We start from the raw sequence: 12,551 nt of genomic DNA, 5'->3' as shown, positions 1-12,551 counted from the left end.
GGTGAGGAAAAGTTTGGAGGTAACCAGACTAGTGAGCTGATCTCCTGCCAGTGGTTTATCAAAGCCTCAGCTGTGGCCTGTGGTGTGACAGTCTGCCTGTTTCATCTATGCCATGCCTGGCTTTTTTTGTATGAGAAAAGCTTTGCTACTGCTCCCCTCTAGTAAGGCACATGATTTGTGTAGCTAGAAATCACAGTAACTAAATGCAGATTACTTGTGCTTGGTGAAGTAGCTAAAATAAAATCTCTATTAACTAGAGCTCTCTAGTGGTCTACAGTACTTCTCGGGATTCCTACTTGTAAATAACTGGAAAAACAAACTATACAAAAATAAACCAGAAGATCGACTTCCTGATGACAGATTACTCTTACTTAGCTATCCCAGAGTGCCTCTTACACTGGATGTGTGTAAACTGTGGATTTGATGTGTAACTAATTAGCTGTGCATTTGGCCAGCCAAGAGTGCGTGTGTGCGTGTGCACACACATGCACAGGGATTTGGGAGTGTGCTCTGAAATGTGGGAAAATGAAGGGAGCTTTCTTTCATTCACTCCTGTGCTCCCAGGCAGGAAGTCAGGCTTTTAGATTGCTGTATATTTCTGCAATAACTCAGTAGTAATAATAGGCTAAATCAATCTGATATGTCACTGTTTTTTACAGCACTCAATAAATATTTCCACCTAACTCTCTCCTGATTTCTTTTTTTTTTTTTTTTCCCTGAAAGCTGCAGGACACAAGAATAAAGCAGTCATACTGTCAGTGACCTCTAAGAATCTCTAATATTTTGGGAAGCGTCTGCTTGAAACAATGATTGATATTAGAGATAATGCATGTTTGATTTGCCCTAGGAGCAGGAAATCCTTTCTAAAGCCCAGTTCCTAGAGGATATTTGGCTTAAAGTGCATGAATAGCTGCTTCTGGTATGCAAAGAATTACCTGTATGTATATAAAGTATGACTTGGTACCACGTTGAATCAGGGTCTTACTTTCCTAGAAACAATTTTAGCCAAGAGCATTTTGCTTCATATCCAGGCGTACTTACGTGAATACTTCCATCCCCCATCCTGCAATGGCTGTGAAGAGCCTTGGGCCTAGATCCCTGGCTGGGTTCATGGCACAGCCACTGTTCATTCCCAAGGAGCACGTAAGAACAATTATAAGAAGTCCTACTGCAATTGGCTCCAGGCCCTTTGGTACACCGTTATTTCTGGTGTCAAAAATAGCAAATATAGCCAGAAGAAGAACAGCTGTTGACATCACCTGGCCAAGACAAAGAAAAGAATGTTGAATAAATATGTGCAGATTCCTTCCAGTAATGAAAAGAGGAACTATGGCAGCTCTGTGGATTGGGGTGGCTTAGAGTTGGTATTTAGATTTACCCCACTATACCAAGTAGCAAAATTTGGAACTTGGTGCCTCTTTAATTCACAGTAATGAGAAGTTTTGCTATCTGTGCTGAAACACAAAGAAAAGAAATGTGATGAGGACATTGGGGAAAAAAAATAAATCTTCAATAACCTAGTGTGGAAAGAACAGAGTATTTGAAAGGCACCTCCTGTGTGAGGTCTGATGCTTTGTTTTCACATTTTTTCCTATCAGTTTAACAATTCCATTCACTCAGGTTTTGGTAGTTCTGCTATGCCAATGCAATCAGGTACATTGATATAGAAGTGGTTTATGTGACTGTAGTTTATGCTGATAAATTAGACTAAATATGCAGCTCTTTATCCAGGTATTGCATAATGTCTGAAGAAAAAGTGAAATCAACAAAGTCAGAACTGAGCAGCTAAGAATTAGGAATTACCAAAATTAGGGTTGCACATACAGCTGTAACATGAACTCTGTATTGCATATGCTAATGAAGCTGATGAAGGAAATTTTCTTGGAATTACTTCAATGGAAGTGCAGCTCTGCTTAAATCAAATGCTTTGTACATGTACATTTTGCTAATAATTAACTTGATGGGAAAACAGACGAAAGAGTCAGTGATGTCAAAATGCTCAACTTCTATACTGGTTTATAAAAGTTTTAAACTTGGGGGTTTTAAAAATTATTTTTATTTCACCTGATTTTAAGTTTGTTTTAAAATATCCATGGATAAAAAATCTTAGGGGAAAAATCTGTTGACTGATCCAAAGGTCAGACCCATCTTTCTTAGAGAATTTCAAAATAATGCTTGGATTTTTTTGAAGTCAGATTGCACAATCTTTTATGTAAGGAATTCCTGTGCTCTGGCAATCCCTAGTTTTTGCCACCTTACTTATGCAGTACTTATTTCACGTATGCCTGAAGAAGATGGGCAAATTGATTAGAAGTAGATAGAAGATATGAAGCTTCATTTTTTTGCTGTTGCATGAGTGGAACTAGAGGATACAGATTGGAAATGAAATGGAGATTTTTTCAAATGACTGAAATGGAGATTTTTAAAATGACTGAATCTAGTAAAAATAACAAATAATACAAGTCTATCTACAAAGAGAAGGTTGGAGAGGAGGCCTGTGGAATTGGAAAGCCCAGTTGTTTTAACAACTCTGTTGTTAAACTGTCTGCTTAAGCATTACTTAAGGAATAACAGGCCCACAAAATGGGCTGGATTTTGATGTGAATGGACATGTCTCTGCTGAGATTTATGAAGAAACATTGATTTATGCGGAAGAAAACCTCTTACATATATTGCATTAAAGACATGTAGAGTGCAACAATTAAGATGATGTATGGGAAAAGAACAACTTGAAATTATCTTGCTTGTAAAATATTACTAAAACGTGACCCCCTGCAAACAGCATTGCATTCTCACTGTATTGTACATGGGGACACATGACTGCAATGCTGAGGTTCAGCATACTGGTTAGATTTGTGTGGGTTTTTTACTGCTTAGTTTTATAGTTGCCAGTATGTTCAATTTGTAGAATTGAGACAGCAAGTGCACTTACCTGATCTGCAAATCCATTTATGAGGGACAGATATGGAGCTGGATATGTTGCAAAGATATGTGCTGTTGCATTAGGTCCTGTGACTTCAAGTTTTCCATCACTATACTTCATAAAGGCATCTATAGAAAACATCCAGTAACTGCTTGCACATCTCCATAAACACTAGGTTTTCTAGGACTAGAATATACATGTGATAGATGTGTGCACTGCATTCTCAGCTGAAACTGATCTTTAAGGTCCCTTCCAACCCAAGCCGATCTGTGATCTTATTTTTCTGGAAGCATAGTTAATGGATTTGAAGTGATGGGCTCATCATACCCTCCTGTCTCATCTCTCCTCCCATGCCTTGAAGTACTCATTTTACGTAACACAACTTTCAAAACGGGCTGGTTTTCCCCTGCTCATTGCTCTAAACTCAGTGCCAAGGAGCATTTTCTGCTTCTGAACACAGTTACATTATTCTGTAAGAGGTGCTACATTTGGCATGATGCCCCAAGAAATGCATAGCATGATGATTGTGCAGTTGTGGATTCCCAGCCACCAGGAATTACATCTATTCCATCTGACAGTTGTGCAGTGTTAGAAGTAGGAAGACACTAAGATGAAGCACTCAAATTTCCATAGGCAGACATGAATAATAAACACTATGCCATTATTTCATTAGTGGATGCAATGATGAGATGATACTTGTGAGTAAAGAAACAGCTTCCCATCTCCATGGAAGTCATGTTAAGGGTGGTTATCTCCTCCTGGAGCTAGCAGATAAATCTATTTCTCCTTGCTCCTGTTAGAAAAAACAGGAGCAGCTTTGCTTAAGGGCACAACATAGGTGCAGAGAATATTTAGTTGTTTACTTCAAACAGGGTCTCTCATTTCTAGTGTCAGATTATTTTGTTGCATTTATCTATTAGGGAGAAAAAGAGGAGTTCTAGGTCTGTTTTTCTACTAGCCACTTTTCAGTGGACCTCAATAAGTACATGACATCCCTGCAAGTTGCAGGAAGGAAAAAGTACAGAAGAGGTTTGGGAATTAATAAGAACCAGAGGAAGGCAAAGTACTTGAGCAGAGATAGGGAGATGAGAAAATCCTGCACTCCTGTATATCAGAAAGGTGTCTCTAACCCCAGCCCTAAGTTCCCTATCTTGGTTCCCTATAGTACTACTGCTCTTTTGGCAAAATATAGTGAATCCATCCCCAACCCTATGTGCATGTTGGCTCATGGCTGCATCCTGGCCACAGCCCCAGTTCTTGCCATCAGGCTTGAGGGGGCTTAAACTCAGACAGGAATCCCATTCTGGAATCTCCCAGTTTCCAAATTCTAACGCTAACATTATAAAAAGCAAACATTCACCCCCCCCCCCAAAAAAAAACCCCACAAAAAAATAAAAATCCCACACCACACCCAAAGCAGTTACAGTGGTTTCTAAAGATTTTTCTCTTCAGGATTACTGTGGGTACTGAGCTGGCATACAATGGGCATTTCCAGTTTTATTTGTTCTCCATTGCACCTAGAGCCAGCACTGTCTGCAGACATAATGCCCATAGGAGAGAGGCTTTGGAGGAGATGGGCTGGGCCAGTAGAAGCAGAGTTTTGGAGTAGGGGACTCAAGCAACTGTTCTGAGTGGATTTATCCAGTCAATCAGTCCTTTACTACATCTTTTCTTTTTGAGGCACACTGTGTCAAAGAAACATGACTCAAGGACAGGGGTAATTTTTTTTCTTTTTCCCCTTCTAATATGTGACCCTTTTAGCACTCTACCTGGAGTTTATTGCCTTGGAGAGCCACCACTCTAGGGTGGTCTGAGGTTTGGTCAGCAGGGACCTGATCTCATATCCTGTACCCTCAATGAAGGATGTTGGTGATACATGCCCACAGGCACTTGTAGCAGGTCTTTAATGTTTCTAATTTGCTTGGAAGATGGATAGCCCTATATCCTGGCTATTAAGTAATTTAAAATCCTTACTGAGAAATACATGATCTCAGAGTATCTGATTTCCCATGAATAATTATTCAAAATATCAGAACATTTCCTGGAGTATTAGTGTTTTGGTAAAGTTGTAGGATACCTGGAATGTTCCAGCCATTGCTTTTCCCTTCAAACTCTTTATGCTGCTTCCTTTCTTCTTTATGGCTTTAGCTTCACTCCTGCCATTAGCCCTGTGTGAACACGAGTCCTCTGCCTGCTTGACATTCATTGAAAAATTGGGGCCTTAGAGATTGCCTGACCTCTAGTTTGTCCTGTGAACATGTCTAAGGTGTACTCACCATAATAAATCCCAAAGACAGCCGCAGCTCCAACAAATGCTCCCAGGAGTTGTGCTAATATGTAAATTGGTAATTTGGTCCATTTTAATCTTCCAGTCACGCACATGGCTAATGAAACAGCTGGGTTTATGTGACCACCTGAAAAATAAATCACAAAATAAGTCACGTGGATGACTCAGATACATGAGAATAGGTGAAGGATTCGTAAAAATGTGGGACTTTTGAGCACAAGACCAGTACATGCTTTTCTAGATGTTATTTTGCAATTAAGTGCTGACTGAAATTAAACTGAAACAAGTTGGATGGAATTAGAGGAGGGAGGGCAAAAGCCACCACGATCCATCTTTGCACTTGACATTTGTGGACTGTGGTATTTGTCAGATTGCTTGTCCTGCAGTGTGTGATCTACAGACAGCTTTCCCAGAAAAAGTCTAATCTGCCCTATCAGTTGTGACAAGAGGGTCCCTCATTCTGCACATATTCTCTCTCCTTGAGGCCTTTGGCTTTTTGTTTTCAAGGGAGGACTGGGGCAGCAGAATATTCAGTCAGTTTTGCAAGCATGTATTATGATTAAAGACTACTACTGGCTCGATCATGTATCTTGAGGCAGATCTGGAGTACCCTGGATTTAAGTCATGTTTATGTCCCTGTCTTCAACCCCAGGTTATTAGGAACTCAGTTTCCATGAACACAAAATAAAATAATGTTAGTGCTGTCCAGCTTCATCTTGGCTGTTGGTGCAATCTGCCTAGATGGGACCTGGGGACAGCAGTGCATAGTTCTTCATCAGCCATTTTCATCAAGTTTGTACATCCTCCAGAAAGGTCCATGAAAAGGAAACTGATAAAGTAGCTGTGCTGAAACAGAGTTCTGTTTCCTGTGGAACTTCCTTTTTGTCCAGGAGTAGCTCCACCTGAACTCATGCATGAAAAAGGTTACAGTAACACTGGAATTCTTTGTGACAATGTTAGTTTCTAAAATATATCTGTTACATGATAGCCACTTCCCTCAGCGTCTTTTATCAACATGGGGAAAAAAAGCATTGGATGCTTTTGGAAATCTTCATTGCTTACAAATACCTGGTTGCTACTTAAGAAATGCAAACTGCCAAGTAAATAAACAGATGAAAAGGTACTCCATAGAAGCACAGCAAACTCCAGGTTTTGCAAGGACATAAGACCCATTGCTTGTCTTCCAGGTGAAATCCTATTTCAGCCTCGATAAGAAAGATCTAAGAAAAAAAAAGGTCTTTGGTAAAATAACTGAAAAATCATGTCCTTTATCTGTCAAAGGTTAGTGATGGAGGAAGGGCCTCTCTGTACAGTTTCTCTGTTTGTTTGCACTTCAGGTCAGTGAGCCATTATCTTATGAAATCCAGGCACCTTTGATACATAATGAACTGACAAACACAGATAACAAACTGGATAAAAACTTCTTTGTATCATTTCCAAAACTCTGACCTAGTAGCACCAGTCTTGAATTAATTTTGAATTCCTCACTGTGTTTCAAATTCTTCAGCACAGAGCACATAGATAGATGGCCTTATTTAACAGCCCTTCATGTGAATTTTGATAAATTGTTGTCTTGTCTTTTGTTCCTTACTCTGGCTGGAATGAATCATTTTCCTTCCTTTCTTTCAACACCTGATATTGTTCCCCACCTGTATATAATACAGAGTGATTATGATGGCCAGGACAAGTCATAATAATATTAGAGATGGCTGATTAACATTAAATCTGGAAAGGGAAAGTCTAGTTGAAAGCCCTTATGCTGGCACAGGGGAGTTAAGAGATTTTTGGTGTCTGTGCCACTGCTAGTTTCTTGATTTAAAAAAAAAGTCCCCATTGTTTTGTAGTTACAGTGATCACAGTCATGAGTTTGAAATGTTAAGTTGGAAAAAATGATGGGAAATTATCTAGATATTGAGGAAAATTAGATGGAGAAAAGCAACAGGGAAATTTTCCTAAATAACAAAAAGCTCAAATTCACCAAGCTTGCCGACTGTATTTTTTTTTAGCCTGAATTTAGAATTTCATAAAGAACTGCTGCGAAATATTTTAGCAGTACTTAAACATAAGACTTTATGGCCAAAGAGCCACTGAAATTTCTAACAAATTCTGTATAGGAACTCATATTCTGAAGTGTCCACTAGTAATTTTATGTTGGATAATCACAGCCTGTTGAAATATCTGTTCCTATTCTTTCACAAAGAAAATGCACTGCACGCAGAATCCTTTGTCATGGGAAAAACACAGGAAGTACGATGCTGCAACATCTGCAACTGCTCTGCCCTGCTGGGATTGAACTCTAATTTTCTACATAATGATGGAGATGAATATTTCTTAAAGATGCAAATGTAGGACAGGTTTCCACAGGTTTGTTTTCATGATACTGCATTAGAAGAGTTTACCTGCCTACATGTAAACTGAGAGCTGTAGTTTAAAGTTGTTCAGACAATAGGAATGTGGTGCTGAATTAACTTTGTGTGGTATTAAGGAACAGGCCTGGTCTGTTCCAATGGCAATTACAGGACTGCTGGCTTTGTAGAGTCTTGAGCACTTTCTAATGTGGACTTGGAAACCTTCTTGCGCATGGTACCTCTGTAAAAGGATTTGTAAGAGAAGAGAAGCGGCCACAGCAATTTCTGTTTTGGCAACTATTTGTAATGGCCTAGTCATACCTAGAAAATTTGTCTGGACCAACTTTTCCCTCTTTACTAAGGGTAAGAAATGTCTCTATGAGAACTGGAGTAGAAGGGCACCATTTACTTTAAGAGGTCAATAAGAGCTCCACATACAACATGTCGCATTGTGTATTATCTTGTGTATTATTAAACCCCATAATTTTCTATTTTAAAGGGAGAATTTAAATGTTAAAAGCAGTTATGCCAATGTTTCTGATATTAGTTTGCCCCAACCAAATGGCAGACACTGTTAGCCCAGATACAGACCATAGAGAGATTCCTGACCAATATATGTTGAGGAAGTGTAACAGCAGAAACAAAGGGGCAGCAGCAGTACATTGACAGTGTAGCACTGAATGTGTCTCTAGTACTGAATCTTTTTGCTGTTTCTGCTTTCTATGATCTGCAGCTTCTGTGAATAAGCAGACAGGAACAGACTTGCTATTGCCTGTCTTAGGACATGAAGAGATAAATTGCACTCTGTAAGGTGAACCCTGCTCATTACACCCATTAGTGGGTCATTCCAGCTTCTATGTAGCTGGCCACCATTTTATCTGGTGACTTGGATTGCTTTTCATGGTTATTTCTTTCAGCCCAGTGCCTACACTGTCCAGGATCATCTCTAATGACAGCATTTTCAAAGCAACACCAAGCAAGGTTATTTTATAAAAAAAAAAAAAAAAAAAAGGGCAATTTTAACAAGGTAGCCTTAAAACTGTAGCAGTAAATGCTATGCAAAGTCACTTACCAGAAACACCCCCAGACACATACACTGCTATGGTGACTGCCATTGCAAATCCAATCGATATTGTCATGGGCCCACCATGGACTCCTCGGCTGAGGACAGCCTGTCCCACACACCCACAGCCAAGTGCCTGCATTTTGAAAGAAAAATATTCAACCATGAGTGTGTCTGTCAAATGTTAATGGCTAGTTTTCAACTTCTGCTGCTGTCCTCATATAGCTGAAAATGTTGACTATTGAAACAGTGCTAGAATTTGGCATGTGTGCCATTGTTGCCTTTGCTACAATGCACGTTTGCTTTTTATTTTCCCCAGCTCTGTCACAAGGAATAATGTCTGCTAATAAGGACCTCTCTACCCCAGAAAACAGCTTTCAAGTACAATAATGGGATACAGATCAGAACTTGGAGCCTAAACAAGATCTCACATCCTCTACAACAAAGCTCTGCATCTGAAAGCAAAGAGGAAATTAATCCTGTGTCATAAGCTTTCAGTTGTTATGAGTAACAAAAAAACCCCACTATAAAAGTTATGAAAGGTAGTTCAAAAAGCTTTTAATGTTTGATGCTTAAACTCTGGAATAAGACAAGTTTCTGGTGGTTACAGTGTGTGTTGTTGTTGACTTTATATCACATACTGCTCTATCAAAATATTTCATTGACTGTGCAGCTGAACAACTAACTGAAGCGGGGATAGCTGAATAATTCACATTGGAGAATTCTAAATGGATTTAAACTAGCTTCCAGTTTATGTTGGTTCCCTTCAGAATAAAGTTCAGCAACACATTTAAATGTTTGGTTAAGTTGCTGTTTATTCAGTTCTAAAGCCTTTGCTTAGCTTCAAGCCTATGTTTGGGTCCTATTAAAGTCAATAAGAAAGATACTCAAAGGTCCAAAGGGCCTTTAGTTTGAGACAGACTAGCTGATCTATTTCTGTGTCTTTGAAAATCTGCTCTTTAAATATACGCCTAAGTGCTTTGCTGAACAACGACCTAACGCTCTAAGGAAGTTATCAAGTTAATATCTGGAGTCTGAAAACTTTTGCACCTCTGCAGCTGTAAGTGATGTGAATCATACCATTTCTGGGATGGGACTAGATTTATCTTGAGCAACCTTAATTGCTTATTTTCACTTGCAAGGCAGTTGCACTCAGAAACTGCAAAGTAATGGGAAAATCTCTCCTGCCTTAGAAATAGACTGTACCAAAAAGATTTGGTGATTGAGGTTTAACAAGCAAGTCCTACTAGAATAGATGCAATTTAAGCAGGCAAAATCATACTTTTGTTTCCATTATTTCCCCAAGGGTTTTAACTAATACCAAAATGTGACAGAAAAGCTCTCAGTAAAATTACACTCTTAACCAGCTTTGTAATGCAGATGGCATTTCTGTTATAAGTGCCCCGAGACTCTGTCACACACCCAGGTGCAGTTCTTGCCTTGAGGTTATAATCATGTAAGCAAACAAAACACTGTCTGGTGCCAAAGTGTTACAGCTCTTGGGTTACGTAAGGGTAGGGTGGTGTTAGATAGCTGCAGTTTATTGGACTGTATAATTGAAAGTTACAAGACATACTGCAAGCTGCAGTCAGCTGCTGTGCCATGGATGACCCATGCTTACGTTAGGCATGCTCCCACTGCTGGATCATATACCCAGCAATGCAAGTGGTATGCACAAATGCACACAGAAGTACCAAACCAAAATAAAATATGTTGTAGTTGTTTGCAGCTGAAATTACATGGGGGTTTAAAACTTCGTACGAGACAATTCTACTCTAAAGGCATTTATATGTCTAAATAACGTGGAAAGAATGGGTATACTGGAATATATTAAGATTAGGGCATGAGTCTAGAGGAGGTGGAATTAACACATTCTAGCCTTCACTTTCTAGGCTTCTCAAAGAGAGTATTCCAGATTTTGCACCAAGCAAGATTTTGTGCAAGATATGGCTCAGACTGGAGCAGGTTCAGTTGGCTGCTCTGAGGCCCTGTGTGCACTGAGGTGTAGGTTTCATTCAGGCAACCAGTTAGATCTACAGGTATGCACTTGTGTTCTGAAATGGTGTAGGCAGAGTTTTACAGATTCAAAGAGAAGGCCATTCTTTTGAAAACATTACCCCTTTCTGTAAGAATGATGAGAAAAAGAGAGAACAGGAGTAGAGGAAATGGTTATAGAAAAGGATAAGGGACAGTAACAACATCAAAGTATATCAACCACTAATTCACAGGAGGAGAGAAGGAATTAACAGAGCGAAGCTGTAGCCTCCCTTCCCCTATTACCAGAACTGAGAATTGTACAGAAACAGCTGTGTAGTCCTCTTGCATAATAGCTTCTGCTCTGCATATCATAACGAAATACACAACTACATGTGCTCCATTTCTGTGCTAACCAGTCTCAGAAAGCTCTGCCTATGAAGCAGAAGGCACACGAGCCTGTTTAAACACAGCTGCACTCGGTGGACCTTGGTAAATGACTGCCTGCTCATGTATGATGAATGAACACCACTGCAGGCACAGTCAGTGTGTGCCCATTCAGGGACAGGAAAACTGGGAACTGAACCTGCACATCTGAACCATGTCACACTAATGTTTGCTTCATTTGCTGACCTTTTAAGAGGGTGAGAAAAAAGTTGTCTCATACCTACTGTAGCTAGGTTGGCACAACTGGAAACTATCACTTAATCATGTAATTACAGGAGCAGCAATTTTATACTCTGTGAGTCTCTGCTTGACTGAGTTAAGACCAACTAGATCATCAAGATGTAACTAAATATTCTATATTTTTACACCAAGCTCAGCCATTAGTTGCACCTACAAAACTCATTGACTGAAGCACACAGTTAGGGGAAGTTAATTTACAGTAGAATACAGATCTCTTTGTCTTATCTTGTCTATCTTATGTTACCAGGTTTCCTCTTGGAAGTTGTCTATAGCCTAATCTGCTTAAAATTTACTGGAGTAGCTTCAGCACTGACTTTTTTTGCTCATAAAGTAATTAGATTGCTACCATAAAGAACCTGTTTGGGTGTGGAATAGCTGTCTGCATGTTCTCTGCCAAAAAAACTTGCTTCATATACATTAGACCTTTCTCTTTGTCCTGGATAACAAGGCTAATAGTTAGGAAAGCAGAACAGTTGACTTCCAGTGAGCATAAGGTCCTCATACTCCCTGGAAGCTTGCAGGACCTTATCTGTATCCCATTCATCAGAGAGACTGAAGATCATTTTGCCTCCATCTGTACTATTTTCAGGAGTTTTGCAAATGTTTGTAATAGCATTTTTCAGTGAAAATAAGAGTTTCTGCAAGATCTGAGTCCAGAACTTTAGGGATTTTTTTTTTTTTCTACATGGCCAGTAAAGCTTTAGGCATCTTAAAGCACAATGCTTCTACGAAAAAAGCTCCCTTCTTATCACACAGCCCTAGAAGGTAGTGTGTATTCATAGCCATAAACTCTGACTGTCACATTAAAGAAGCAGCTAGTCTCCTGCTTTTCAGCAGTGTGGAGACAATGACGTTTGTGTTGTTATGCCTTGTATATCACCAGCTCCAAGCTGTGGTGAGTTACACACCTACAACAGGGTACCTCAGGTGTCCCTGCAGGCAGGGCATGGCCTCAACAGCTCCACAACTGGTGATGCTGTGCACAAGTACAAGAACTCAGTGTGCTACAAGGAATACAGAATCAGCAGCTGCAAAAATAATAACATTTTAATGATAAGCTGTACATTTTCAGTCAAGAAATTCTAGAATAATAGTCCAGAATGTCTATTTTAGCCAATTTTCAGGGCAGAATTGTACTTGGACAACCACAGCTAATTATGCAGACTCTCCAAGGATCCCTCCACCAACTGAGCATTTTCTGTCAGGCTGCCTTTGTTCAGGTAAGGCAGCAGTCCTACACTTTTCCCACGCCGTGCTCCCACCTGTGTT

At 39.7% G+C, this 12,551-nt stretch overlaps 1 protein-coding gene across 1 annotated transcript in view; it reads right to left on the bottom strand.

Annotated features, from left to right (window-relative positions):
• Positions 1-1,041: 1,041 nt before the first annotated feature.
• AQP9 (aquaporin 9) overlaps positions 1,042-12,551 on the bottom strand; it is a gene marked incomplete at its 3' end in the record, with an annotated part of 19,240 nt that continues 7,730 nt past the window's right edge. The window contains exons 2-5 of the mRNA XM_009084150.1: positions 8,631-8,757; positions 5,200-5,337; positions 2,933-3,051; positions 1,042-1,259 (exon numbers count right to left, since the gene is read on the bottom strand). Of these exons, the coding sequence (XP_009082398.1) occupies positions 1,042-1,259; positions 2,933-3,051; positions 5,200-5,337; positions 8,631-8,757 (602 nt within the window). The remainder of the gene's footprint in view (positions 1,260-2,932; positions 3,052-5,199; positions 5,338-8,630; positions 8,758-12,551) is intronic.

The sequence above is a fragment of the Acanthisitta chloris genome, unplaced genomic scaffold (assembly GCF_000695815.1).
Source record: "Acanthisitta chloris isolate BGI_N310 unplaced genomic scaffold, ASM69581v1 scaffold37101, whole genome shotgun sequence".
In the NCBI taxonomy this organism is placed as follows: domain Eukaryota; kingdom Metazoa; phylum Chordata; class Aves; order Passeriformes; family Acanthisittidae; genus Acanthisitta; species Acanthisitta chloris.
The sequence above is the reverse complement of the archived record's forward strand: the minus strand, read 5'-3'. Positions and strand labels throughout refer to the sequence as shown.